Source organism: Haliotis rufescens, unplaced genomic scaffold (genome assembly GCF_023055435.1).
Source record: "Haliotis rufescens isolate VD_foot unplaced genomic scaffold, xgHalRufe1.0.p SCAF_15, whole genome shotgun sequence".
Classification (NCBI taxonomy): domain Eukaryota; kingdom Metazoa; phylum Mollusca; class Gastropoda; order Lepetellida; family Haliotidae; genus Haliotis; species Haliotis rufescens.
Window position 1 is genome coordinate 9,896,505 of NW_025963835.1, and position 27,159 is coordinate 9,923,663.

General features: G+C 38.3%; 1 protein-coding gene across 1 annotated transcript in view; it reads left to right on the plus strand.

The window, feature by feature from the left end:
• Window positions 1–755: 755 nt before the first annotated feature.
• Window positions 756–27,159, plus strand: part of LOC124147159 (mucin-5AC-like) — a 77,288-nt gene continuing 50,884 nt past the window's right edge. The window contains exons 1-3 of the mRNA XM_046517771.2: window positions 756–918; window positions 13,756–15,780; window positions 16,622–16,813. Coding sequence (XP_046373727.2) covers window positions 756–918; window positions 13,756–15,780; window positions 16,622–16,813 — 2,380 coding nt within the window. The remainder of the gene's footprint in view (window positions 919–13,755; window positions 15,781–16,621; window positions 16,814–27,159) is intronic.

Genomic DNA, 27,159 nt, shown 5'->3' on the forward strand with positions numbered 1-27,159 from the left:
TTAGCAAATGTAGCAACTGCTTAGCAAAATTTATCAACTGCTGAGCGAAGATATAGCAAAATTTAGCCAAAATATAGCAACTGCTGAGCAGAATTTAGCAATGATAGCAAAAATAGCAAAAATAGCAAAAATACGATAAGTTGAACATTAGAGCGGTTATTATGTAATAATGTGGTTTGAAATCCTCATTCTTTTACAACAGTTTATTATTTCGGGCTGTATTGGATATGTAATATTTTATTATGTTCAACTTAAATATCTCCTTAGGTATTACATTATGGAATGCGACAAACTTATCTAACAAATGCTCAAAGAACCTGATCAACATGCAGAAGTAGTTACAGATAAATCTTTAGATAAACATAGAGAAAGACTTGCTACTTTGGTAGCCGGTGGAAAATGTTCCCAATATTTGGGTGAAAATTATACCACTGAAAAATTGATACCATGACCGATGAAGAAATTAAAAAACTGTACACGCGATACGAGTCTAGACTGGGAGTTACCATGACTAAAACAATAGGCTCGGTTGTTACAACTAAACACAGTCGTAGCTAGTATGTTTCTTCCTATCCCGGCAGAACATTGCCCATATTTATGCGAATCTCTCGAGAAAGACTCATTCATCATACCCGCTATAAGCGCAGTAAGCTGTGAGTTTTATCATAAATACGTAATGTTCTTAGCGCCGGTGACCACCGCTTTAATAACGGCTAGGTATTGTCAATTTAAACATACGTGCCCACTTACTAATAATGGAGACGGAAATACAAACCCTGATTGCATCACAAGCGATTGCACCACAAGTGAACGAGGAAACACAAGCGATTGCACAATCACAACAAGTGAACGAGGAAATACCAGCGATTGCACAACAACAACCCAGAGTGACTAAGAATCCTCGAAAAGTTGCAGCTGGTAGGAAGGGTGCGCTAGCGAGGTAGGCAAAACTAATACACAATTCAAATATTGAACATAGTCGTCCCATTAAAACTTGGGCTCCCTATGTACTTAGGGGTTGTTGCTATAGCAACGATATTGTTTTCTAAGACCCGAGAAGAGAAAACGTCACCAGCGATTGCACAATAACAACAAGTGATTGCATCACAAGTTCAATTAGAGTTAAGCCCTCATGTAATGTTATAAAGCATGACTACTCCAGTTACAGACGGTAAAATGCTGGTAAACGCAACGTATCATTCAGCGATGGTCACTGGCTTGGCCATTGGCTATGCCTGTATAGCTAAAATGATTACTAAAGCCACACCACCCAAGCTAGATTTTAATGGTTATGATATCGGTATGATGATTCTTGATATTGGATTGGCAATGGCAACAAAGATATACTCATCAAACAAGGGCTTATCCCAGAAGACATAATGAAGTAATTAAACATTTGAATATTTTATAAACATAGTATTATTGAACAGAGTTCAAAACATTATGGCATCAATTGCGATGATGGTCGGTGGAGCTATTGTTAATGCTCTTGCTTTTTCGGGTAGTAATTATTTATTATTTACTCTGAGGGAATCAAACACCAAAGAAGTTGAAGAGGAGCGTAAACAACATAATAAAGCATTAGAACAACTCGAAACAGCCCAGTCACAATGGACCCAAAATAGGATATTAAGATTAGATTTTATCAATGATGAACTGCGTAAACAAGGGCATTCAATTCAAACGTTTAAGGATGTTGAATCTGCTAGCACGAATACTTCCTTGTTTAAAGAAAGAAACTTGACCCAATACCGAGGCCAACAATAAGTCAGTTTTATACACTGTCAGAGGCTCAGAAAGACTGAGAGATAAAATTTATAATGTTGAGATTGACTGGTGTGTCTATATTTAGCTATGTTATTATGCATAAGCCATGACCTGTCAACACACTATGTCAGGGTGAGTCTTATCAGCTATTAATAACCCTGACTGGCTGACTGCTCATATAAGGCTGGGCAGGACGCGGCTGACGACACACATTTAGACACATGATACTAGAAGTGTATATTTATCACAATGGCGAGAGGCACATCAAGATGTAAATTCATATGCATGGGCCAATTACAAAATTGTGGAAAAAGCTGTATTGCAGATTTTTATGGTATCCATTCCATTGCAATTAGAAAAGGGCATATTAATTATACTTGTTCTGTATGTGGGATTGGGGTCAAAGGTAGTTACTGTTTATGTAAGAGTCACGGTTATGACAAGAAACAGTTTCAAATTATTTATGAGAGAAAAAAGGCTTACCGAAATGGGATAAATAGATTGGGTAGAATTCAAACCAATAAGAAATGAGTTCACATGTAGTTATATATCACAATGACTCATGTTGTCAGAGAGCTGAAAGCTTTGGCAAAACAACGTGGTCTACGTGGATATTCTCGATTGAGAAAAGCTGAATTGATTGATTTACTAGATAATAAATCAGTTGGCGATGTTGATAAAAATAATCAATCCGTTGAATTAAAATTTGTACCCACAGCCGGCGTTGGTAAATACTGTAAAACGTGAAATTAATTCGTCTCCAAAAGAATGCGACCGCTGGCCAAAAATGCGACTCAATATGAATGCGACACCCCCTCCTCTTAAGCATCAGTGGATTTATATCTAAACAAAATGTCCTCTGTCACGTTTACAGGAGAATCCTCACCTTAATCCAACCTTACATTAATCCAATCACACACCAAATAGCAAAGCTTATTAGCGCTGGGTCAAGTACTTCAGCTTAAACAACTGTGTTGGGTGGCGTCTGTCTGGACTTGGATATGGACATTAATTCCAACATGGATGTTGATGTTGTTACGCCCATCGTAACATTAATTCAGGGGATACAAGAAACTTTAGAACGTTGCACTAAAAGAGGTTCGGGTTGGGGTGTGGATAAAATTGATAGTTTATATTTAGATATAGCAAATTGTATGCCTTTCAAAGGTGGATCTTATATAGATTTACCCTCATATTATAAAAAAGAAAAAAGCTATAATTAATGTACAAAATAAAGGTGATGACTGTTTCAGAAGAATGATAAGATCTGCTTTGTTCCCTGCAGATTCTAAACTTGCAAATAGACCTTCTAGCTATCCCCAAAACGACGGACTTAACCTTGATGGTATAGACGAACCTACACCAATCTCGCAAATTGATGAGGCGGAAAAGCAAAATAACTTAGCTATAAATGTTTTCGGACATTCTTCTAAAGGAATTGTTGTACACAGGATAAGCTCTGCCCCAGAACATATTCCCACAATCAATTCATTTCTGATCCAAAAAGATGGTAAATATCATTATACATGGATAAAGAGTTTAAACAGGCTATTATACGATCAAACAAAACATGCAGGAAAGAAATATTTCTGCGAAAGATGCCTGCATGGGTACAGCAGACAAGATCTATAAGAAGCGCATAAAGAAGACTGCAGAGGTGTTTGATAGACTGCTATCAGGATTGATATGCCAAGAGGCAAATTAAAATTTGAGCATTATTGTAATCAAATGCCAGTACCGTATATAATTTACGCTGACTTCGAAGCACTTATGAAACCTATAGAAAATACCTACTGAAACAATCAAGATAGTACAAAACTCAAAAACATATTCCTCATGGGTTTGGATATATAGGTGTAAGGTATGATGTGAAAACAAACCCGCCCGTGATTTACAGAGGTCCTGATACAGCGGGAAATTCCTAGAATATCTACAAAATGAAGAGAGAATAATCAGGGAAAATTGATCGTGTAAGAAACCCATGTGTGTGACAAAGAATGATTGGAGGGCCTAAAAGAAGTCAATGAGTTGTCATGTTTGTAATAAACCCCTGAATGGGGATTCTGTAAGAGAACATTGCCACGTCACCGGTAATTATCGGGGAGCCGCTCATAACGAGAGTAACTTGAAACTAAAAATGAATTCTCAAACAATACCCATCCCTGTTGTGTTTCACAACCTTAGAGGATATGATTCTCATCTCATCATGCAAACCATCTCAAAGACCGACGGTGGCTTAACGTGCATTCCTAATAATATGGAAAAATACATCTCATTCTCATTGACTAAAACTATACATTATACGGACAAGGATGGGAAAGCCAGAATAAAGCAAAGTAATGGGCTTAGATTCATAGACTCAGTACAGTTTCTGTTATCTTCCCTGGACAATTTAGCTAATGAGAACAATCCCGATGACTTTGCAATAACAAATCAATATACCGATCAGTTAACTTGTCATTTGTTGTTGAGAAAAGGTGTCCATATATGGATGATTGGTCTAGATTCAACGAAACTAAATTACCACCCCTTGAATCATTCTATAGTAACTTAACAGAATCTAAAATAACCATTGTCTATTATGAACACGCTCTGACGGTCTGGGATAAATTAGGTTGTAAGAATTTAGGTGATTATCACGATCTACCGATTGACTGTTACTCGCCGATATATTCGAGATATTTAGAAAGACATGTTTAAAACAATACGGCTTGGACCCAACATGGTACTTTTCCAGTCCTGGACTATCGTGGGATGCATTGTTGAAGAAGACCGGCGTAGAACTAAAACTACTCACCGATTACGATATGCACTTGTTTGTTGAGAAATGATTTAGAGGTGGTATATCAATGGCTGCGAAAAGGTATTCTAAGGCTAATAATAAATTAGTGGAAGGATATGATCCGAGTAAACCCGATACACACATATTATATCTTGACGCCAACAATCTGTATGGATGGGCTATGAGTCAACCTTTACCCACGGGTGGTTTTGAGTGGGTTGATGTGAATGATATTGATGTGAATGATATTCACAAGGTTGATGTGAATAAAGGGTACATACTAGAACTTGACTTGGAATATCCAAATTCGTTACACAAAGAACATAACAATTATCCGCTAACTCCAGAAAGATTAATGGTTAATAAAGATTGGATGTCGGAATATCAACACTCCTTGATGGGTAATACTAGGTTAGCTAACGCAGAAAAACTCGTACCAAATTTGATGGATAAGACAAAATATACAGTTCACTCCAGAAATCTTCAGTTATATCTATCGTTAGGTATAAAAGTAAAAAAAATACACAGAGTTCTAAAGTTTGATCAAAGCTCTTGGATGGAACCCTATATAAGGCTGAACACAGATTTAAGAAAGATGGCTACCAGCGATTACGAAAAGAACCTATATAAGCTCATGAATAATTTAGTATTTGGTAAAACTATGGAGAATCTTAGGAAGCGTGTTGATGTTTAATTAGTCAGAACTAATGAGGAAGAAAGACTCAGGAAACTTATAGCCAGTCTGGCTTATAACAGAAGCAAGATATTTGATATTTACATATGCAGAAAAGTAATATAAAATTCAACAGACTGGTGTACGTTGGTATGAGTATTCTTGACTTGTCCAAACACAAAATGTATGACTGTTATTACCAACGAACTTAAGAAGTAATACGGCGATAGATGCGAGGTGTTATATACTGACACAGATTCTTTTTTTATGGAAATACAAACCGAGGATGTGTAAATAGATATGTATGACAAGAGCGATTTCCCAAAAGATAATCCACTGCACAGCGTAGTAAATAAAAAGGTGTTAGGTAAGATGAAGGGTGAATGTACTGGGACTCCTATTGCGGAGTATGTCGGATTAAGACCTAAGATATATTCTATAAACAAGTCCGATAATGGAGAGATAAGAAAAGCTAAGGGCGTTAAGAAGTATGTGGTAAAAAAGCATATCAAACACGAACAGTATAAAGAAGCATTATTCAATGGTAGAACATTCAAACACAAGATGAACACTTTAAGAAGTGTCAATCACAGGATATATGGATTAAGAATGAACAAGACATCATTATCCCCCTTAAATACAAAGAGATGGATTGATAAGGATGGTGTAACTACCTGTCTGGTCCATCTTTAAGATAATAAAGAATAGGCTCTCCTTCTTTCATAACCAACTAATGTTATATATCTTAAGGGACCAAATCGGATTGGTTGTGCAACGTTGGCCTTCTTCGAGTTCACCGAGCTGTTATAAATATCTTACGCTTACTCTATCCGGAAGTTTTTGTTCTTTGCCTCTCCTCGGTGCTGAAGATTCGGAAGTCACAGATTTCATTTTAATCGCATTGGATGGTTTCTTCCCGATTAATGTCGTTACTTCATTATTCAGCGGTGATACAACAACTGATAATCATGTTACCCATTCTGTTGATCTTAATCGTTCTGATTTCATTTCAATCCCATACTGATATCCAAACAAACGTTCTGCTAATGTCAGGTTAAATCTTTCAACGATAGCTTGACTATGGTGGGCCTCTTTTTCACCACACCTGATTTCAACATCGTGCTTTGTTATCAGTTTAGTTACTGATCCCATAAACTCAAGACCAGGATCTACTTGAAATAACTTAGGCCATTTTAGTGGTCCGCGTTTAGCCACATCCAATATGGTTAAAGCGTTTTATACGTTTTGCGTCTTACCTTATCATGGGGAAGACACAAGGGGTCAGTCTGATGAACTTCATTCGTTGTAAAAATATCAAACTTCTTCCTCGGGATATAACGCAGTGCTGGTAAGTATATTTGCCACATCGCTTCTTTCTTTAACCAATCCTTGGCCACATCTTTAGATACCTTAGCCACGCTGGTTAATTTTTGTATTGCACCTATACCTTTCCAATATCCTCGTGGGCTATAGTAAATTTTATCCATTATTAATTAATATTGATAATTCTTTTAATACGAATCATGACGATGGTTGAATCGCATCATCATTTTGACATAAAAAAGTCCCCCTGTAGTAGCGGTATAGGTATATAAATCTGTCTCCAGTTGGGTTGCGACAGAACCACCATTACCTATACTACTCTGCCTATGGGTATTGACCGGCACATGAAATTTAGCTAACCCACCAGTCACTGCAAAGCTTTCCTGCACCACTATATTCCAGTTGAAATCATGATTCCAAACCTTGTAATAAATAAACGCCATGGGCATGGTCAGAATGCTTGTACAGTTGGGGCCAGTGCCTATAGCATGGGTTGACTGCGAAGTTAAATTGTAAAACATTCTGGCATAAGTCTATTTTTTAGCAGCTCTATCTGGCCAACATGGAAGCATACCATACAGATAATGGTCACACTGGCTTCATTTTTATGCAAATGTGTAATCGATTAAAAATATTCCAGCATGTCAAATATGACAAATTCATACAATGAATTACCAGTATAGGTTTCATACAATTACGAACAATTTTGTTAATACAGTGGTCAACTAGAGACATATACACATGCAATAACCAAGTGTGACGTAGAAGTGAAAATTATGTAGGGACAGTTACAATGGGGGCATTGAAGACTTCCATGTTTTTCTAATTTTGAAACTTTGGCTATTTACACTTTTTAAATAATAAAAATGATCAGGGGAAACGGAATCTATTTGTAAAGAAATAAAGTCATTGATTGAAAAACGAACAATCATCACATTTGACTAAATAATTGGTGACAAACCGTTTAATGTGTATGTTACAGCCGCTGCTGGTCTAGTCACATGAAGACCAAAGCTGCGGTGTGTGAAACACCTGTTTATTTCCACAATGTACTGTCGCTATTGCATGTCACTCTGTAATAACATTAAAAAGGAAATAAGTATTCCTAAACACATCTATCAAACACATCTAGACAAATCAATTAAATATTGCACAAAAAACAATAAAAATCTCATTGTCAAGTCGCTGCATATGTATATATGATCTGTAGCATTAGAATTTCATAACAAGTAAATCGCGTTAACTCATAAACAAATAGTAATATATTACCTACCAGCTGAACATTACTGATAGTATACAGAACATTTATACAAACTATAACAAAGGCATACCCTATGGGTGACATGGAGCGTAGATTTCGGCCAGTCCTTCAAATATGTTGTATGCGGTAGCCTACATAGGTTATTACATATCAGATAATAATCATACAGATAAAGCTTACAATATGCATTTAGATTGAAATAGTGCACAACCATTACACTGAAATCTAAGACATTGTTTCATGAACCCATTCATAACATTCATACTCATAAATCATTATTTACAATATCACAAATAATATATTACTATAAGTTATTTAATGTTATCAGTAAGATTAATAGTTTAGTTAGTAATACCATGAGTTGAAATTGGTTGGTTGGTTTGTTGTTTATCGCCGCACTCAGCAATATTCAAGCTTTATGACGGCGGTTTGTAAATAATCGAGTCTGGACCAGACAATCCAGTGATTAATATCATGAGCATCGATCCACACAATTGGGATCGATGACATGCATGAACCAAGTCAGCGAGCCTGACCACCCGACCCCGTTAGTCGCCTCTTACAACAAGCACAGTCGCCTTTTACGGCAAGCATGGGTTTCTGAAGACCTATTCTACCCCGGGTATTTACGGGCCGGGTGAGTAATACTTTTAACTAACCTGTGAACTTGTGTTAACAAGGTGTTAAGATGGCTGGTGACACAGATTTTTAAAACCACCAATCAAGACAAAGAACTAGCCTTCAGCTCTTTGATCAAGACAGTAAAACAATTATACTAAACTTGAATAACCTGACTACCCTTAAACAAGAATGAACTGACCCTATAACTTGATGAAGCTGTGAGAGTAATATACCTGAGATAGAGATAGACAGACAACCAGTTATGATACTTGTAAACAAGTTGTAGTCTGTTTGACAACCCTATATACATATATACAACGCATAATAAAATTTTATTGGTACAGTTGTCCAAAATGGTTGATTTTATACCTGTTACATGTAAAAGATTGTTATCACAACTTAATCGCTTTGTGAATCGTTGAAGCAAGATATTATTTGCACCAGATATCACTACGATCGTCTGAGAACTGCTCACCCTCAAGCACGACGGCCATACTGCGGGCCGATTCTGACTCAATTACACAGACGTCGACGTCAGTTGTGGGCACAGCGACAGCTTTCTGTGGCAATGCACGTTCCAGGCTTCTTGTCACCCGTGGCAACCTCACCGCTGCTGCTTACCGCGATCAGGTACTGGCACCAGAACTTCTGCCTTTTATGGCAGCACATGGACCCGGTTTGATCTTCCAACACGACAATGCCAGACCCCACACAGCAATTTTGACAAGGAATTTCCTTCAGAATGCGGGAGTCAACGTCTTGGACTGGCCGTCAAGGTCTCCCGACCTCAATCCCATCGAACACGTCTGGGATGCTCTTGGCAGAAGTCTGCGCACTCTCCAGAACCAACCACAAAATTTGCAAGATCTTGGCACCATTTTGCAGCAACAATCATGTGTTCACAAGCATCACAAGGTCCATGCGGAGGCGTTGTGTGGCAGTTGTCAACGCACATGGTGGCCATACACGGTACTGAACTTGTGTGCCATCAGATTCTCGTGCTTGGGACTTATGATTTAAACTGTTGATGTTATTACCGAATACCGTAGGTGCTTGGAACAAATTATGGTTACCACCGTTAATTAAAATCCTTCTTTGGACATTAATGATTAAAAATTACCTTCTCTGATACATTTGTCCGTTGTATATCATATATGGGATTACTTTTAAAAATGTGAAGTTTTAATTTGACTTAGTATATATGCTAACATACCTTTAAAAAGGTCCCTCATCACTATGTCTGTTTACAATCCACTGTTTCCGAACTTCTTCATTTTGTTAATGTCTTTTTGCGCTTTGTCTTTACGTCTTTCACCACAGCAGCGTGGTAAACAGCAGTGCTGGTCCATACCATATGTGTATACCGAGTCTCGTTTTGAATGTTTTTAGCGGGTCGCGCTAGCAGAGGGTATTCACATGCATAAGATCAGGGAATTCATTGCTCGGTCCGGCCTCTTCATAGAAATGCTAAAATATTGAATTTCAAAACATTCTGCTGGAGCGAAAATCACTGACTATGACTGTATTTCTATGTTTAAGAAATCATTACTGCACGTGTAAGTTGCAACATTAATATATAGGCTTTTTGCGAATTTGTGTCATTTTGAAACTAAAACATAAAACTTTAGACATCTCTGAAAAACTTAATAATATTCAAGAGAGCGGACAGCACTGTCCACCTGTTCGTACTTTGATGTGCATAAAGTACGATTTCGATCTGCTCTAACTGAAACCACTGTCGTATTTGTTTACAGTGTGTCACAGCTGTCTAGCATGTGTCATTTCAGCAATATGGCCTGTTTACTAAATGTCGATATTTCTGACTTTGTAGTATTATCCTTGTTTCTAACATGTGCAAAATCTTAACTTGCTACTTGTTGTCATTTACGCGTATTGAATAATGCACAAAGTGAGGAAACTAGTGCAAATTCTCACCTTCGAGCAGACGTAGGTCCCATGGAAAAAATGGTGACTGATCGTGAAGCATACCGAACATGCTGGTCCCGCCTCAAACATTTTTCTCCCGACCCTATGGGTTTTGGTAAAGGAATAATCTAATCTCAGCGATACGTAAAGGATACCGCGAATTAGAATTACACAGCCCGTATGTACATCCCTTCACAGGCATCGTTTGAGCCTGGAAGTAAATCTGCATTGGCCCAAACTGACGCATGCGCCAGTCTTGATTTACAGGCTGGATCGGTCTGTTGCCATACTCTATTGGTATGGACTAAATGTCCTTTTTCTGTTTCTGTAATGCTGTTATTTTGCAAGGTAAAGTACCTTGTAAGTTTCACAACATGTCTTCGATCCATATATGATTAGATTATTGAAAACATGAACCCCAAAACTTATCCGTATTTCTTTTTCTGTTTAATCTAGTTCATGAGCGCCATAGCAATAAGTGGTTCAAATTAGATTTTGTCTTTTGAAATGGTAAATTATAACGGTTTTTTCTGTGTCAACAGATTGTGCGAGACCTATCGCTATCAGTTTCTGTATGGATGGACAAGCCTCAAGAACAGCCAACGAATTTTCATACATGAAAAGCTTAGTGTCTAGCCTTGTTGACAGATTAAGTCTATCACAGAGAGGTCTTATAGTGTCCGCGTTCTCATATGGGTATACAATTACATACCAATTAAGGCCAACATCTCAATTAGCTCTTTTCAAAATCTTTGTATCCCGTATCCCTTGGTCGAATTATGGCGGTAATACGGCATTGTGTTTGAAGACATCAAGATACTACATGTCCCAGATAACCACCCCTGTCAACCGAATCACAGTTCTACTCACTGGCCCAAGCACCCTAAACATGCTGCTTGACGTAACTGAAGGAATATATGCCCGTCGTTCTGGAATATTGGTGTTTGGCGTAGGAATAGGAGGAATAAGTCCATCTCTTCCTCACGTGGTAACCAGTCAGCAATATATGTATAGGGTACCAACTGGCGCGGAAGGTTTGGGCAACCCTCATCTTGTCAATGAAATATTGCATCGAATATGTGGAGGTGAGTACACGGGTTTATACATGTACTTCTGTAAGTGTACATAATGTGTGAGTAAGAATTTAAGTATTCGCACAATGAAAGATCATTTCGTGTAATCATATGAGTTGTTAGTCGACCAGTTGAGGTGACATGTTTAATAGTTCGTATGTTCCTCACTAAATCGCTTGTATGCTTTACATAAGCTAGACATATCGTGCATATTTTGCAATTGCGCCTCGTCATCTGTTGCGTTTTGCTTACAGATGGTAGCTCCACAGTTAAGCATCGGTTTGTCTAAATTTGGGGTATTTGGCAGTAGCTCATAAGCATGCCTATATGCAATTTAGGTTGGTTCACAATCACATTGCCAGTCTAGAATTGGCGTGGTACAAGTTACCTTATAGATAACACTTTACTATCAATCAATACATTATGTGTTTGATGTGGAACGTAGCAGTCAGCAATATTCACACCTGACTAGAAATGTTTGTTTGTTGTTTAACATCGCACAATATTCCAGCTATGATACGGCGGTCTGCAAATAATCATTTAGATGAATGTAGATCTCATTTCTCGCCAGGTTAATAAATGGCTGATCTGTCCAGTACCAAAGAAGTAATAGATCATATGCAAATTACTAAATTATAAAGGGTCTGTTTTCTGACGGTATGATCAAGAAATCATAAGTATGTATTTATGACAACTGAGACATAATGACATGAAACGTTTTGTTGATCTCTACTTCAAACGGAGGGATCACAGCTTCAAACAGAGTCATTTGGATAGGTTATATAAACGACACAAACAAAAGATATTGACATTCTTAACCCCATTTGGCAGAAATACCATCTTAAAGACACTGTTATTGCCAACACTGCATTATCACCTACACCTTCTCCTTAGGTTATAGATAAGCTTCAAACGTATGTTTACCTGAAACGGAATACCACAATTTTATACAAACATTCCATATCGCTCAAATAGAGATATCAAAGTACATATTTTGTCTCATGAACACTGAAGGATTAAAAAATTTTTTATTGAAGGTAATGGTAGCTTATCAACCCTTATTAATAGTAGTATATCAGCAACAAAAAAGTACATATATTTGAGATATGACCTAAAAGTCTAATACAAAAAGTATTTCCCAGGGAGCGAAATCACGATTGCTAAGTGTAATGTATAATTTTGATCATAAGAGAGTTTAACAATACATTAAGATGTAAATCCAACTTTGTTTAATAGAAAGGTTTTAACAATCCCAACAAATACACATGTAAGTGTGAGAGGAAACATGCATCAGCATTACGAATCAATATGGGTATAAACAATGGAACTATTGTAATTGTAGATATATATTTACTAATTGGCGAAGTAATTGGTAAAGGACACTTTTGGGAGAGGGATGGGGGTCATTCGTGCACATTTGGGAGAGGGATGAGGGTCATTCGTGATATGCACAATGAAACTCACTCGTGTACACAGCATGTGAAAAGTTGCATGCGGGGCATAGCGATGCCTATTCTGTCCGCTCACCTTGATCAGCTTGCCAATGTATTTGAAATGTGCTCGCGTCTGAATTTCATCTTGACAGTATCACAGTGAAAGAGAAGACTGGCCCGATATATACTCCAGACCGATTGTGAATGTACATATTTAAGAATTAACGTTTACTTTGTATGAGTTCATTGGAGTTTACACCTTCATAGAGCGATGGCTAAACTGTGTAACGTTGGTCAATTCTTAAAATCTTTGCTATCTCTATTTAGTGCCTCGAAGGATTGGATACACAATCTCATTTGGTATGTGTGACGCAACGGAGGAGTCTTTCTGTGTTGTCATGGAACGTATGGCATGACCACACAGAAAGTCTCTTCTGTCGGGAAGTCATTCTTCCGAACTTGAGATCATATTAAAGTGAATATGTTTTAAATGTGAAGTTTATACGATTTCAGTTAGTCGAGAATCCAGTAAGACAACAGCGAAACCAACGCCATTCGCAAATATATCATTTATACATTTGTCTGTTATTCTCAAAATGGCTGACTGACGGTGTGACACACACACACACACATACATACGCACACATCTATCTATCTATCTATCTATCTATCTATCTATGTCAGATAACTTCTCGTAATGATATGGCCGAAATATTGCCGATGTGACGCTAAATTTTAACTCACTTTAGTTGACAAGATAAAAGGGTTCGAATTTTTGCTTACCCTTTTTAACTTTTGGATGGCATATTGTCTTCTGTTGTACGACATGACTGTAGGAATAAAAAAAACATATGTAATCCGTTATTTTAATGCTCATATGGTTGGTATTTGTGTAGGTCTACCAATTAAGGCTGCAGTAGAAAATACACCTGTTTCCGCACTAAGAAGTACTCCAATTCCTGTACCTGCAGCAGGAATTACTGCAAGTCATGTGCCTACTTCAAGAAATACTTCAGTAACTGCGACTGGAAGTACGCAAGTTCCCGTTCCTGTAGCAGGAAATACTCCAGTTCCTGTCATAACATCAAGAAATACCCCTGATCCTGGAACAGGAAGGACCCCAGTTCCTGTACCTGCCGCAGCAAGTTCGACAGTTCATGTTCCTACTTCAAGAAATACTTCAGTAACTGCCACTGGTAGTACACAAGTTCCCGTTCCTGTAGCAGGAAATACTTCAGTTCCTGTCATAACATCAAGAAATACCCCTGATCCTCGAACAGGAAGGAACCCAGTTCCTGTATCTGCCGCAGCAAGTTCGACAGTTCATGTTCCTACTTCAAGAAATACGTCAGTAACTGCCACTGGAAGTACGCAAGTTCCCGTTCCTGTAGCAGGAAATACTCCAGTTCCTGTCATAACATCAAGAAATACCCCTGATCCTGGAACAGGAAGGACTCCAGGTCCTGTATCTGCCGCAGCAAGTTCGACAGTTCATGTTCCCACATCACAACATATTTCAATTACTGCAACTGGAAGCACGCAAGTTCCCATTCCTGTAGCAGGAAGTACTCAAGTTCCAGTTAGTACATCAAGAAACACTGCAAGAAGTACTACAGTTCATGTTCCAAGACATACTTCAGTTATTGAAACAGGAAGTACTCCAGCTTCCACTCCTGAAGCAGGAAGTACTACAGTTCATGGTCCAAGACACACTTCAGTTACTGAAACAGGAAGTACTCCAGCTACCACTCCTGAAGCAGGAAGTACTACAGTTCATGTTCCAATACACACTTCAGTTACTGAAACAGGAAGAACTCCAGTTACCACTCCTAAAGCAGGAAGTACTACAGTTCATGTTCCAAGACATACTTCAGTTTCTGAAACAGGAAGTACTCTAACTCCCACTCCTGAAGCAGGAAGTACTACAGTTCATGGTCCAAGACATACTTCAGTTACTGAAACAGGAAGTACTCCAGCTCCCACTCCTGAAGCAGGAAGTAATACAGTTCATGTTCCAAGACATACTTCAGTTACTGAAATAGGAAGTACTCCAGCTACCACTCCTGAAGCAGGAAGTACTACAGTTAATGGTCCAAGACATACTTCAGTTACTGAAACAGGAAGTACTCCAACTCCCACTCCTGAAGCAGGAAGTACTACAGTTCATGGTCCAAGACATACTTCAGTTACTGAAATAGGAAGTACTCCAGCTCCCACTCCTGAAGCAGGAAGTAATACAGTTCATGTTCCAAGACATACTTCAGTTACTGAAATAGGAAGTACTCCAGCTACCACTCCTGAAGCAGGAAGTACTACAGTTCATGGTCCAAGACATACTTCAGTTACTGAAACAGGAAGTACTCCAACTCCCACTCCTGAAGCAGGAAGTACTACAGTTCATGTTCCAAGACATACTTCAGTTATTGAAACAGGAAGTACTCAAGCTACCACTCCTGAAACAGGAAGTACTAGTGTTCATGTTCCAAGACATACTTCAGTTACTGCAACGGGAAGTACTCCAGTTACCACTCCTGAAGCAGGAAGTACTACAGTTTATGTTCCAAGACATACTTCAGTTACTGAAACGGGAAGTACTCCAGTTACCACTCCTGAAGCAGGAAGTACTACAGTTTATGTTCCAAGACATACTTCAGTTACTGAAACGGGAAGTACTCCAGTTACCACTCCTGAAGCAGGAAGTACTACAGTTCATGTTCCAAGTAATCCTGTATCTACAATTATTGGGATAATACCTGTAACTGGGAATGTGCGTACATCTTCAAGCAGTACAGCATCGGCAGCTACACTTGCAACTTCGCTCACTCAAAGAACGGACGGCACTGCAAGATTTACATCATTAGATGCAACCAACACGAGCGACTCACTGAAACCTGTTTCATCGTCTCCTGTCCTACCTTCCGGTCAGTACAAACTCCCTCTATCATTATCTCATAAGGAGGAGAAAGGTAGGCGATCGTTTTAAAAAATCAAGCTGTCCTTCTGTTAGAAACAGTAAATGTGTCCGCATTTTAGCTAACCTCACAAAAAGTCAAGTGACTTCATGTCATGGCATGGCTGTCGCCTTCGTCTGTAAACAGCTACTCCTCAGCAACCACCAGACCAATGAAGTTCAAATTTCACATGGTTGGATTCAGTTTTAAATATGACCAACAGCAATACTGAATTCTTTTATTAATGACCATTACAGAGCAATTTTGACTCCAACAGTAATGAACACCTTGTATATGTCGAGTTTTGTTTGCGATATTGCACCTTTGCACTTTGGCCATGCTCTTTACGGTCTGAAAATGCGATGTCTACTCTCTAAATATCATAAGAAACAATTAAACCAATGAAACTGAACTTACAAATGCTTGTTCCCACCAATAATTACACCTGGATTTGCTAAAGAGGTTCGAATCCGCCAAGATTTAACATGTATCTCATACAGAAAACTAAAACTTCTTGTGGCCATTACTCAGTCATGTTTTTTTCAAAACAATTTTTTGCAATTAGTAATAGACCTCGATACATAGGCTCAAGTTTCTCGATATTACCATTTTTACGTCTATTTGACCGTTGTCCTTAATTATAGACCATGCTCTTTAATTCTCTCAAACTGCATTTCTTCACATATTTTATGCCAGACGATTCATAGTGTATGCATAGGAATGAGAAATGCAAAACATAAAATTTGTGTGTTAGCATTTCCGTGAAAACAAATCAAATCAAATATGAAATTAATGATGGTATTATTTTCAGATCTGTGCCTTGGATGTATTGTAACATCAGGATTTGGTTTCAATCCATATCCCGGTGATTGCTCTAAGTATGTGCAATGTGCGCCAAAGGCAGCTGGTTGGACAGTTTTTCTGCGAGAATGTTCTCTTGGACAATTTTGGAGCCAAGATGCTCTGACCTGCGCACCAGCGGAAACTGTAATGTGCAGTTCAGGTTTGTACAGCATATGTTTATTTTCATGTGACCATATATTAAATAAATAATGACTATTATTCTATTCTTCCTGCAGTGTTTCATCGTACCACAAACAACCATATAATTTACAGGTTTAAATATATTTACCCGTATCTAAATAATGATGACTCCCTGAAAACAATCCGATCTCCATTTTATGAACAGAGGGTGGAGATTAATATTTGTATTTACTGTATATTCTCACTATTCTCACGTCGATCATCTGTACCTTATCTCCCCAAATTGATTGCCATATCTAGCACACTTTCAATGTGATCGTTCGGCCATTGCGTTTATCTCCGTTGCACAACTACATCTACGGGGAACAACTCACTACCTTCTTAAAAATAACGTTATTTTAATTTCAAGTTGCGAGCGAATGTTCGGATATCCAGAAAGGACGTCTTGGTAGAACAATGTTGTATCGTAAAATAAGCGTCATTCTTCGTTACTCTTTGTGATTCGGCTATCTGATATAGGTTCTCAAATGCGTATTGTGAAAATTGTCAACTGTGTTTACGCTGTTACAATGTTATTATATTACATCCAACGTTATTCTGTGGAGTCCCATCGGATTGGGTGCGCATGCGTCAGGTGTGATCGGACGTGTTCACGTCGAGCTGATGAAAAGAGTTCAAAATGGACTTATACACATCAACAATAACAACGAAACACGGTGTAAGATGCACAAAACGTATGTGAGTACGGTTGTGACGAAAATGTTTCGATAAATTACAATTTAATGTCGTTTTAAGAAGCAATAGTCTCACATCATCAGAAGGCAATCGCTTGTCAATCGCTGTCACGCACCAGTCACCCGTGACAATCACTGATTTCACGTGCAATATGGGAGATTCACTTGAATGTTGGCGAGGCCGTATCGGGTGTTTTTACACCATGTAGACGCAATCCACGTCGATTATTGAAAGAACTAAGAATATCGGGATCATATTTGTCAAGACATCTGAAGATATTGCTCATGTTGAATTTGTTTATCCATGTGAGTGGATGTTGGATGTCTTATCATGGTCAAATGTACACCAGTTAGTTTGACAAGACAATATGCAAGACGTCATGTGTTGTTGGTGAAATTAACAACGTTTATGCCTGTATTTACATCCCGTACATACCACGACTCTTACAAATATGTTCTGAACCCAGGCCCGCGGAGTCGGGGCAGTGGCGGAAGGAGTGCTCGGAGTATGGCAACTAGACAGTCTACTCTAGCGTTCACGACGTTAATGCAAACAACAGCCATTCTGGCCAATACGAGGATGACAGCACTGATGTTTTGAAGATTATAAGATCGGACATTGGTAAAGTTAATAAATAGTTTGATACAGTCAGAAATGAAATAAAAGATGAATCATCGAAGTTGAGGTCGGAAAACGTCGAACTTAAAGAAAGAATATCTAAACTGGAACATCTTCTTGATAAAGAAGGCCTAGAGCAGGAGGAACAATCTTATTATTCATGGCATAGAGGGCGTGATTGGAGAAAAGTGGGAGGTGACTGAGAAACTTGTGAGGGATTTTCTCCACGATAACCTTGGGGTGGTCACTGCTGACACTATCGATATCGAGCGAGCTCATCGTCTAAGAAGTCAAGGAAGACAGAAGCCGAAAATAGTGAAGTTCCTGTCCTACAAGGACAAGGTAAGCGTCACTGAACTTGCCAGAGAGAAACTAAAAGGAAACGAGATGTTACATGTAGCGAACGATTATAGAGAGTCAGAAAGATAAGAGCAGGGCTTATCCCTTATATGGTGGGTGCACGTAAAAGATAAGACTGCTTACCTATCCTATGACAAGTTAGTGATAGACGGCGAAGTCTATGTCCTTGAAAATGATGACCTCAGAAAGATCAGTAATCGACTCACTTACACCAACCGGGAGTCACCGAGTCGTAATCGTGGGTCTCATGGAGGGACGCCTTATGGACCCAGGAGGCGCGGCAACGGGAGTACTCATGGGGAGTCTGTTACAGCCTAGGAAGCCGACCGTGGCACAGATTAGAGGACCGATACATATCTACTTGTACGGGACACGACACCATCTACACTGCTCAATCTTAATGTGTGGAACATACAAGGAATACATTCCCATCTGCAAGACAACACCTTCATGATATTTTGTGAACAATTTGATATTTTCGGTTATGTCGAAACTATGCAGTGTGACTCCAGTAAGCTAGTAAACTTATTTCCTGATTATTTATGTCATGTAGCTCCAGCAAAGAGAAAACGGCAGTTTGGTCGGTTTTCCGGTGGTGTTGCTGTTTATATACGCTCGAGATTTGAACACTTGTTTGAGAGACTATTTCCAGAATGGCAAAATAGTATATTTTTTAGAGTTAAGGAAAATTTCATCATTGGGTTTCCATACATACTCCCTGAAAAATCCACGTTATACGAGGACCCTGAGACTGATGGTATTGAAGAGTTGGCCTCTAAAGTATCAGCTATTAAATCACGCTATGTATGGTCGTGATACACCTATCCTTTTATTAGGGGATCTTAATGCCAGAGTTAGGTCGAATGGCGATTTTTTAATTAAAGATGATCATGACTTTAATTACCTACCACTAACAGATTTGTATTGAGCTGATGACTTTAACGAGACAAAATCAACGCAAGACCTTGTAGTGAGTAAGTATGGGTTAGCTCTATTGGAAGTATGCAAGTTGTGGGGAAGACACATTGTAAATGGTAGGAGAAAAGGTGATGAAGTTGGTTCTGTCACGTGTATTACAAGTAATGGATCAAGCCAAGCTGACTATGTATTAGCAACTACTAACTGTTTTCAATCTGTTATAGATAACGTTGTTCATTCCAGAAGGGACTCGGACCATCTCCCAGTATCTCGTATTTTACAAGTTAAATTAAATTTCAAGCGCTGTTAATGTCGCAAACGATGGTGGTGTAATATAAATGGGCAGATTTAGGACTTAGACAATTCAATGAAGCTGATATATCTGACATTTCGAGTAACACTGTGAATGATTTTCTGCTATTAGTACATTTCGATGTTAATGCTGCCACTGAGAAGCTAGTGGAGCTCTTGCAACATATGGGGAATCATCTTAACGGTAACTGTAACAGTCGACAGGGTTTAAAACGTGTTCAACCTAAATGGTTTGATCATGAATGTGAGCTCGCAAAAAGAACCAAATATTGTCGTCTAAACACGTTTCGGAGATGTCGAACCAATGATAATTTGACTAGGTATTTTCAGTCTAAGAGACACTTCCGCCTTTTGTGCAAAGAGAAGTGCCAACATTTCAACAATACGATCGCGGACGAAATTCGTACAGCAGTTGCAGATGGCGATTGTAAGAAGTTTTGTTTTAAAATAAAAGCACTATTGCAGAACCGTAATGAGACGATACATATCTCGGCAGAGAAGTGGTTTATTTATTTTATGGATTTACTAAACCCGACTCGTTGTAACAGCAGTGATTGATTTGATGCAACTGTCAAGGATTATATGAATGTACTTATGTAACAGATATAAGCTATTGTATGTACTTCTTATGTAAGGTGTACATGGGAAAAAATTTAGAATTCTAAAAGATATGTATGACAAGGTCTCAGCTTGTGTTAGAATCGGACATTCGAAAACTGAAATATTTACAACATCATGTGGAGTACGCCAGGGATGTTTGTTGAGTCCTGTTTTATTCATATCTTTTATGAATGAGCTTGTAGATGAAATGAAGAAATGCGGATTGAGAGGTGTTTTTGTTAGAGATGGACTAAACGATTTCATACTGCTATTATTTGAAGATGACGTAACATTGATTGATGACACTGTAATAGGCCTACAAAGAAAACTTAATGTGTTAAAAGGTAATTGTAACAAATGGGGCCTAGAAGTTAACCTGGAGAAGTCATGTATTGTTGTTTTCAGAAATGGCGGATACCTAAGAATTACAGACAAATGGACTTATGATGGTAAACATATGAAAGTAGTATCCCACTATAAATATCTAGGTATTGTCTTCACATCCAGATTAATTTGGTCAAAAGCGTGTGAAACAGTAGCACTACAAGCCAGAAAGGCTATGTTTCCTATTATTACCTTATCAAAGGATTATCCAAACATTTCTCTGAAGGTAGCATCTACAATATTTGACAATAAAATAGCTGCCATATTGTTATAATGTTCGGAAATTTGGGGTTAAACTTTTCGTGCAAATATTTAAAAAATTCAGAGTTTTTACTTGAAACAATATTTATATGTTAATAAAAAAGCATCAACCAATGCTGTACTAGGCGAAGTAGGTAGAACCTACTTATGTGTTAATTATTTTAGTCGTTGTATATAGCATTGGCGCAGGCTGTTTGTAAGTGGATAGTTGTCGATACCCAAAAGCATGTCATGACATGTTGAAATCACAGGATGAAAACGGCAGCCACAACATGTTCGTTTGCTGCTATTAGAAGACGGATTTACGTATGTTTGGATCGCACAGGAGTGTGGCAGCATATAACATGTTATACAATGTTTTAGGCAAAGATGTACAAACATAGAGATTCAGAATTGGTATGCTAAACTTATTTCTTCATCATTTCTAAATCATTAATCTACATATAAGTCTGTATTTGAACCAGAGAAATGTATTATGGAGCTTTGTCCAAACAAAGATCTTCTCCGCATATTATTTAAATTCCGATGTTTGAGCCATAAGTTGGGTATTCAACACTTTCGTTACAATGACAATAGTCAATATTGATTTACTAAAGTGCAAGAAATCTAATCATAATATAATTGAAGATGAATACCATTTCCTTTTAGTTTGTCCATTTTATATGGAAAACAGAAAGCTCTACACACCAAGCTACTATTACCACTATCCATCACGAGCAAAATTTAATCTAGTAGCAACAAAAAATGTTAAGCTAATTAAAAATATTGCTTTATATTTGAAAAGAAATCTGCCTGTATAATGTATCATAAATGTTGTATTGAGATAGTAAAACCGTTGTCCCACTTGTCCATGTGCAAATATTTATCTCATGTATTGTACTCTTGGCCATGCGGCCTTTGGTACCGAATAAACTTCTTCTTTGTTGCGTTGTGGTGACATTGTATTTTGTAGAAACGTGTAATTGTACGTTGTGGCAATGTTATGATATTACGTCCATGCATCGCTATTTAGTTGACTACCATGGACGTTGTCACAACCACATGAACTAACAATGTGTTTAGAAAGTTGAAATACGTTGTCTCATTAAGTCCATCGCCGCACGAAGGGACAACGTTACCAAATGTTTGCATGTTTGGAAATGAAAGTGTAATCCGAGGTTCATGTGACTAACGAAATAAATGAGCAAGTATGTCAATATGGTCATCGTTTCCGTGTGTTTCCTGGCGTGTGCAATAATCGTATATATTTTAGTTCACTTGAAATCGTGCGTGACAAGGTTTATATTTATCCTATGTATCTCCTAAATGTTCCGTCTGAAGTAAATGGACCCTCCCATATAGACAGAAGCTCGCACTAATTTCAATGGTTCGGTAATATAACTTGATTTTATCATCACTCCTGCAGCAGTGTGCAGCAGCCAACGTCAGTGACGTAATAAGCTAAGTAGTAGCACATGGCATGGGGATACACTTTGCTGTACAATCATAAACAAGGTTTTTAAATGTTAGCTGAATTGTATGTGTATACGCGTATAAATGTAAAATGATCACATTCAAATGAATACTTTGACACGCCTATAGGTTTCATTCTAAATCTGTTTTTGAAATCTTAAAATGTATAATATCGCCTCCATGTAGGACAGAATACCATGCACTGTATGACTAGAGGCATGTTTCTCAATATATACTGACAAGGAAACATGAAAAGATGTTGTCTATGCACTTATGCCAACATACTTGCCTGACAAGCCTTGTGGCTGTACTTATGTTGACACCCCCTACCTATGATGTGGTCATCAGTCTAAGGTAGCTTTCATCATTTTCAGCTTCGTTAATTTTAGTGGTCACCACAGCTAGATACACATATTCTCCTTTCCAAATCTTTTGACACATGATGTAACGGAGGTAAACAAAGAGGTGCATTATGGCTTCAATAAACATGATTTCTTTGCACTACTGTCGAACTCGGTAGCATGTAGGGAGTAGGGATGAGGAAACTCTAACATTCACCATAGATAATTTTGTCCCTACAAAATATAGGTACGTTTTACAATAATCAGGGACCATCTACATGTATTGCATACTGGCTACGTTTCCAAGTGATTTGCACTCCTCTAAGTTGAATCCTTTTGCAGTATCTGCACACACACCACTTAACACCAGCAACGCCCCTGATCTTATTCAGGTGGTCTCAGCCAAATTGAATAAAATTACTCTGTCCTCTGCAATTCCATATACATGTATTCATAAACCATGGTTGGATGCAGAATGTAACAGTTAATGAGTTAAAATGTACAGTCACGTCAATTTTATGACCTCTTCAAATCTGGCCTGACAACTCAACTGCATATATTTTGACTGTGTATTGATATATTTTAGAGCTTTTAAAATGGCATTGGCTTCTGTTGTGAAAATGGAACAGTTATCAGGAAACCTGGATCCATTGACAGTGACGCTGGCATCTACGTCACCATCCTTCATTCCATCTTTAAATGTATATTTGTATGCAACTCTTGTAAAAGCTTTTTAACTGATTATATGCCGGGTGATAAATTAGTTGATTTTTCCGATTTCTTTAGTTAATGTTAGGTCGACCTAAGCCAGGGTGGAGAAGGCAGAAGCTGAGTGATGGCTATATTTTCAAGATTTATTTTAGCAGGAGAAATATTACATTGTTTTCTTACTCCACGAGGCGGAATACGAGATACTTATTTATTGTGAAGTTCTGTATAAAGGGGATTAAAACCGCAGACATATGCTGGATTGAATCTAGACTAATGTAAATTAGAAATGTGTTGTGAAGATTATTTGTTTAACTTATCCTATCTCACACTATGCATTTCTCCTTCTTCTATCGATCTTTGTGTGGAAACGCCCTGTTCAAAGTTTCAGCTTAAAAAAAATAATTACACAGACACACATCAAAATATCGTCATGTCACCACCCAAACAAATGGGTCACACACTATAATCCCGGCATATCGACCAAGCCAAACCGACCACTTGACACAACGTTTTCTCTTTCTTATCATCACGATGTGAGAACATGTTTGAATCATCAGCTTAATTTGATTCACTAATTGTCATGAGTGTAACGAGAAGTGTGGCATCAGTATGTAGACTATCTCCTATACATTATTTACTTTTCGCTATGTCTTCAGTCAACTTTTTGTAATCTGTGTAATCCGGACTTCGCCATAAAACGGCCCCATTGTTAATAAGAAAATGCCAGAAACACAAAATCGATCAACGGTAAACATTTTGAGAGACAGAGAATGTTCCTTTTTCATCAAAGAAACATAAGCGTGTGACCAATCTAGCCGTTCCCTCCACTATCGTCAAACCACCCTCTGCAGCCATCCTGACTTATCAGTTAAAGAGGACGTCATATTGGACGTCTCAGTGTTTTACATGAGAATGTTTCCGTCAAAACCAAGTTAGCAACTGCGTGTCGCTTCTGCGCCTGTTACTCCGCAGATATTTGCTCAACATACGTCTACAGTCATACGCACAGTCCTGGCAAAAGACAGCACCACTTCCACTGCGGTTATTAACCCTCCCTATGTTCCCCAACCCTCAGCCGAGAATTGTCTATCTTCCTCCACTGATCCAGAGAATTTAGTACTCGTTAAAGAGGCTCATCACAGACCACAGTCTCCCTCCAGACTCCAGCAGAGATCAGCACCTCGTGTTTGTCCTCCACTTCACTAACAGAGAGAATAACTCAAGATCGATTGCACTCCACTGACAAGAATCGACATCAACAACTATCGACTTTCCAGGGATCGACATTGATCTCTAAGACGCAGAACTCTAAACACCAGCGGGAGGAATGACATCATACTGATGAAGATTGTCCCGCTGATTTAGCGGATCAATATCGATCATCATATCAATTCTACACTCGAGGGCGAGAGGGATCTACCTGTACAGGCCTTTCGGATCACTAACACCAGCAGGTTGATCTCGATCACCTTTCCCAAGGCTGCATCATGTAAAAGTCTACCTGGATGTTTATTGAGACTTAATTGCAAAGAAGCAACGCCCGGTCTAACCAGATGGGCTGTTCACCATCCTCTCTTTGGTATCCATTTTGAACCCACATGACCATGATGACATCCCCTTATGTCTGGTGAGAGCTCTCCACTTTTAGCTTACGACTTCTGAAATGCATCAATGCCCCAGAAGAGGCTCTTCATCACACTATCCACGACAGCCATCACTGGCTCCGTTCGGCGATTCTTCGTGCCTATACCTTTGCTAGATTGTTTCTGGAAGTCCCAACAGTCTTTGCTGCCCACTATGTACTAATTGCTACAATAATTTACATTCACCGACGTTTTGGGGCCTTCACCTACTTGAAGTCGCCATCATTTCGATGGTGTCAATCATGCAGATGGTTGATAGCTTTGACAAAGTGAAAATAGTTTTAGAGCATATGTGGTGGTCTGTCTTGAAGAACTAATTGACGGGAGAGCCCTTCTGAAGGTGTGGTTGAGTAGGTTCTCTACTTCAAAACTACGCAGTCATTCTTGAAACGTTGTCCTACGTGAAGAAACACAGCAAATGTTATACCCGATATCTTGATGTTGTATTCAAGTAAAGTAAAGTTTTTTCTAAATTTTTATAGTGTTTTACCCTTTCCCGGGTTCATGTCTTTTGACACTTTATTGTGAGTGAGTTAGTGAGTGTAAGCTTAACGTCACATCGGCAATATTTCAGCCATATCGTGACGAAACGGTTATAATAATTATACTAAGATTGAAAAAAAGCTGTCAACGATGGACAGTATAATGACTAGAGTATCAAAGTTTCGATTTTAAAACTAGTTTAGAATATTTAAAAGAATACATTATCATTCAACAATACAATATAAGAATGGGCGAGAGATCACCAGCAACCAAAGTTTGGCCACCATACTAGGGACCTTGGGGACTTACAGCTGCTAGCCATTAATTAAAATAAACAAAGATATGACTCTTAAAACTGTGGCATGATTAAAGGTACTGTGAAGGATGTAGTGTTACATTTCCTCCCAGGGGGACAATAATTTTAAGCTACTTCAACCCCGTGATTCTTTCATCCCTAGGGATACAAAATAGAGGATCCTCACATTTCAACAAATACTCAGGGGTGTAATGGGAATGGCCAATACGACATCGTCGCATAATGACCTCTTCAATGACAACCCAAGTAGATGTAATCAATATTTGGTTTAATGGCATGTAAGTTATTAATACCTACTTAGTACCTACTTTGTTGTCCCACTTCTTTTGCATCAGATCTCGGATATAAGATCCAATAACGGGCTTGTAATCAGTGTATGGGAATCAGAAGTGGTGTCACAGATTTGTTGAGTGCTGCTTTAGCTGCAGTATCAGCCAATGTGTTACCAATGAAGCTAATATGGCTTGGTAACCAGTAATAAACGATGTCGTATTGGCCAGTAGCAAGTTCGATAATTCTTTAGATAATTCAAAAATTTCTACTAAAAGCGGATGTTTGGAAGACTGTTTGCTTAAAGACAGGAAAGAGAGTCGGAAAATAGAATTAATTGTTTATGCTTTAATAGAATACAAAGTATTCTAGTGCTGTTAATATGGCTTTTGATTCGGCTGTTAGAATTGAACAGTTATCTGGTATTATGGATGTAGTCCTGCATTCAATGACAGTGGCGATGACAAGTGCGTCACCATCCTTGGATCCGTCTGTAAAGATAGATTTGTAGGTAGTGTAAAAGCTTCATAATTGATTATATTCTTGTTGATAAATTAGTTGATTGGTTTTGGATTTGTTCACTTTAGTTAATGTAAGAGCCACCTCTGGTTTTACAAACTGCCATGGTGGTGCAGTAAGAGAAGACTTTGTTTTGTATAGATTAAAATAAAGGGGATTAAAAACACAGTCACAAACTGGATTGTAGTCATTAGAACGTAATTTAAAGCTATATTGTAAAGCTAATTTAATCCGACGGTGTTAAAGGGATGGTTCGTCAGCTTCTACATACAAACTACGAATAGGAGAAGTTCTGAAGGGTCCAAGGCAAAGTTTCAGGCCTTGGTGATGAATAGTGTCAAGTAATTTTATATTGCTCTTACAAGCCCAACCATATATGATGAACCATAATAAAGTTTAATAAGGTTACACCTTGTTTTTTTAATTTCGTGACAATCTCATC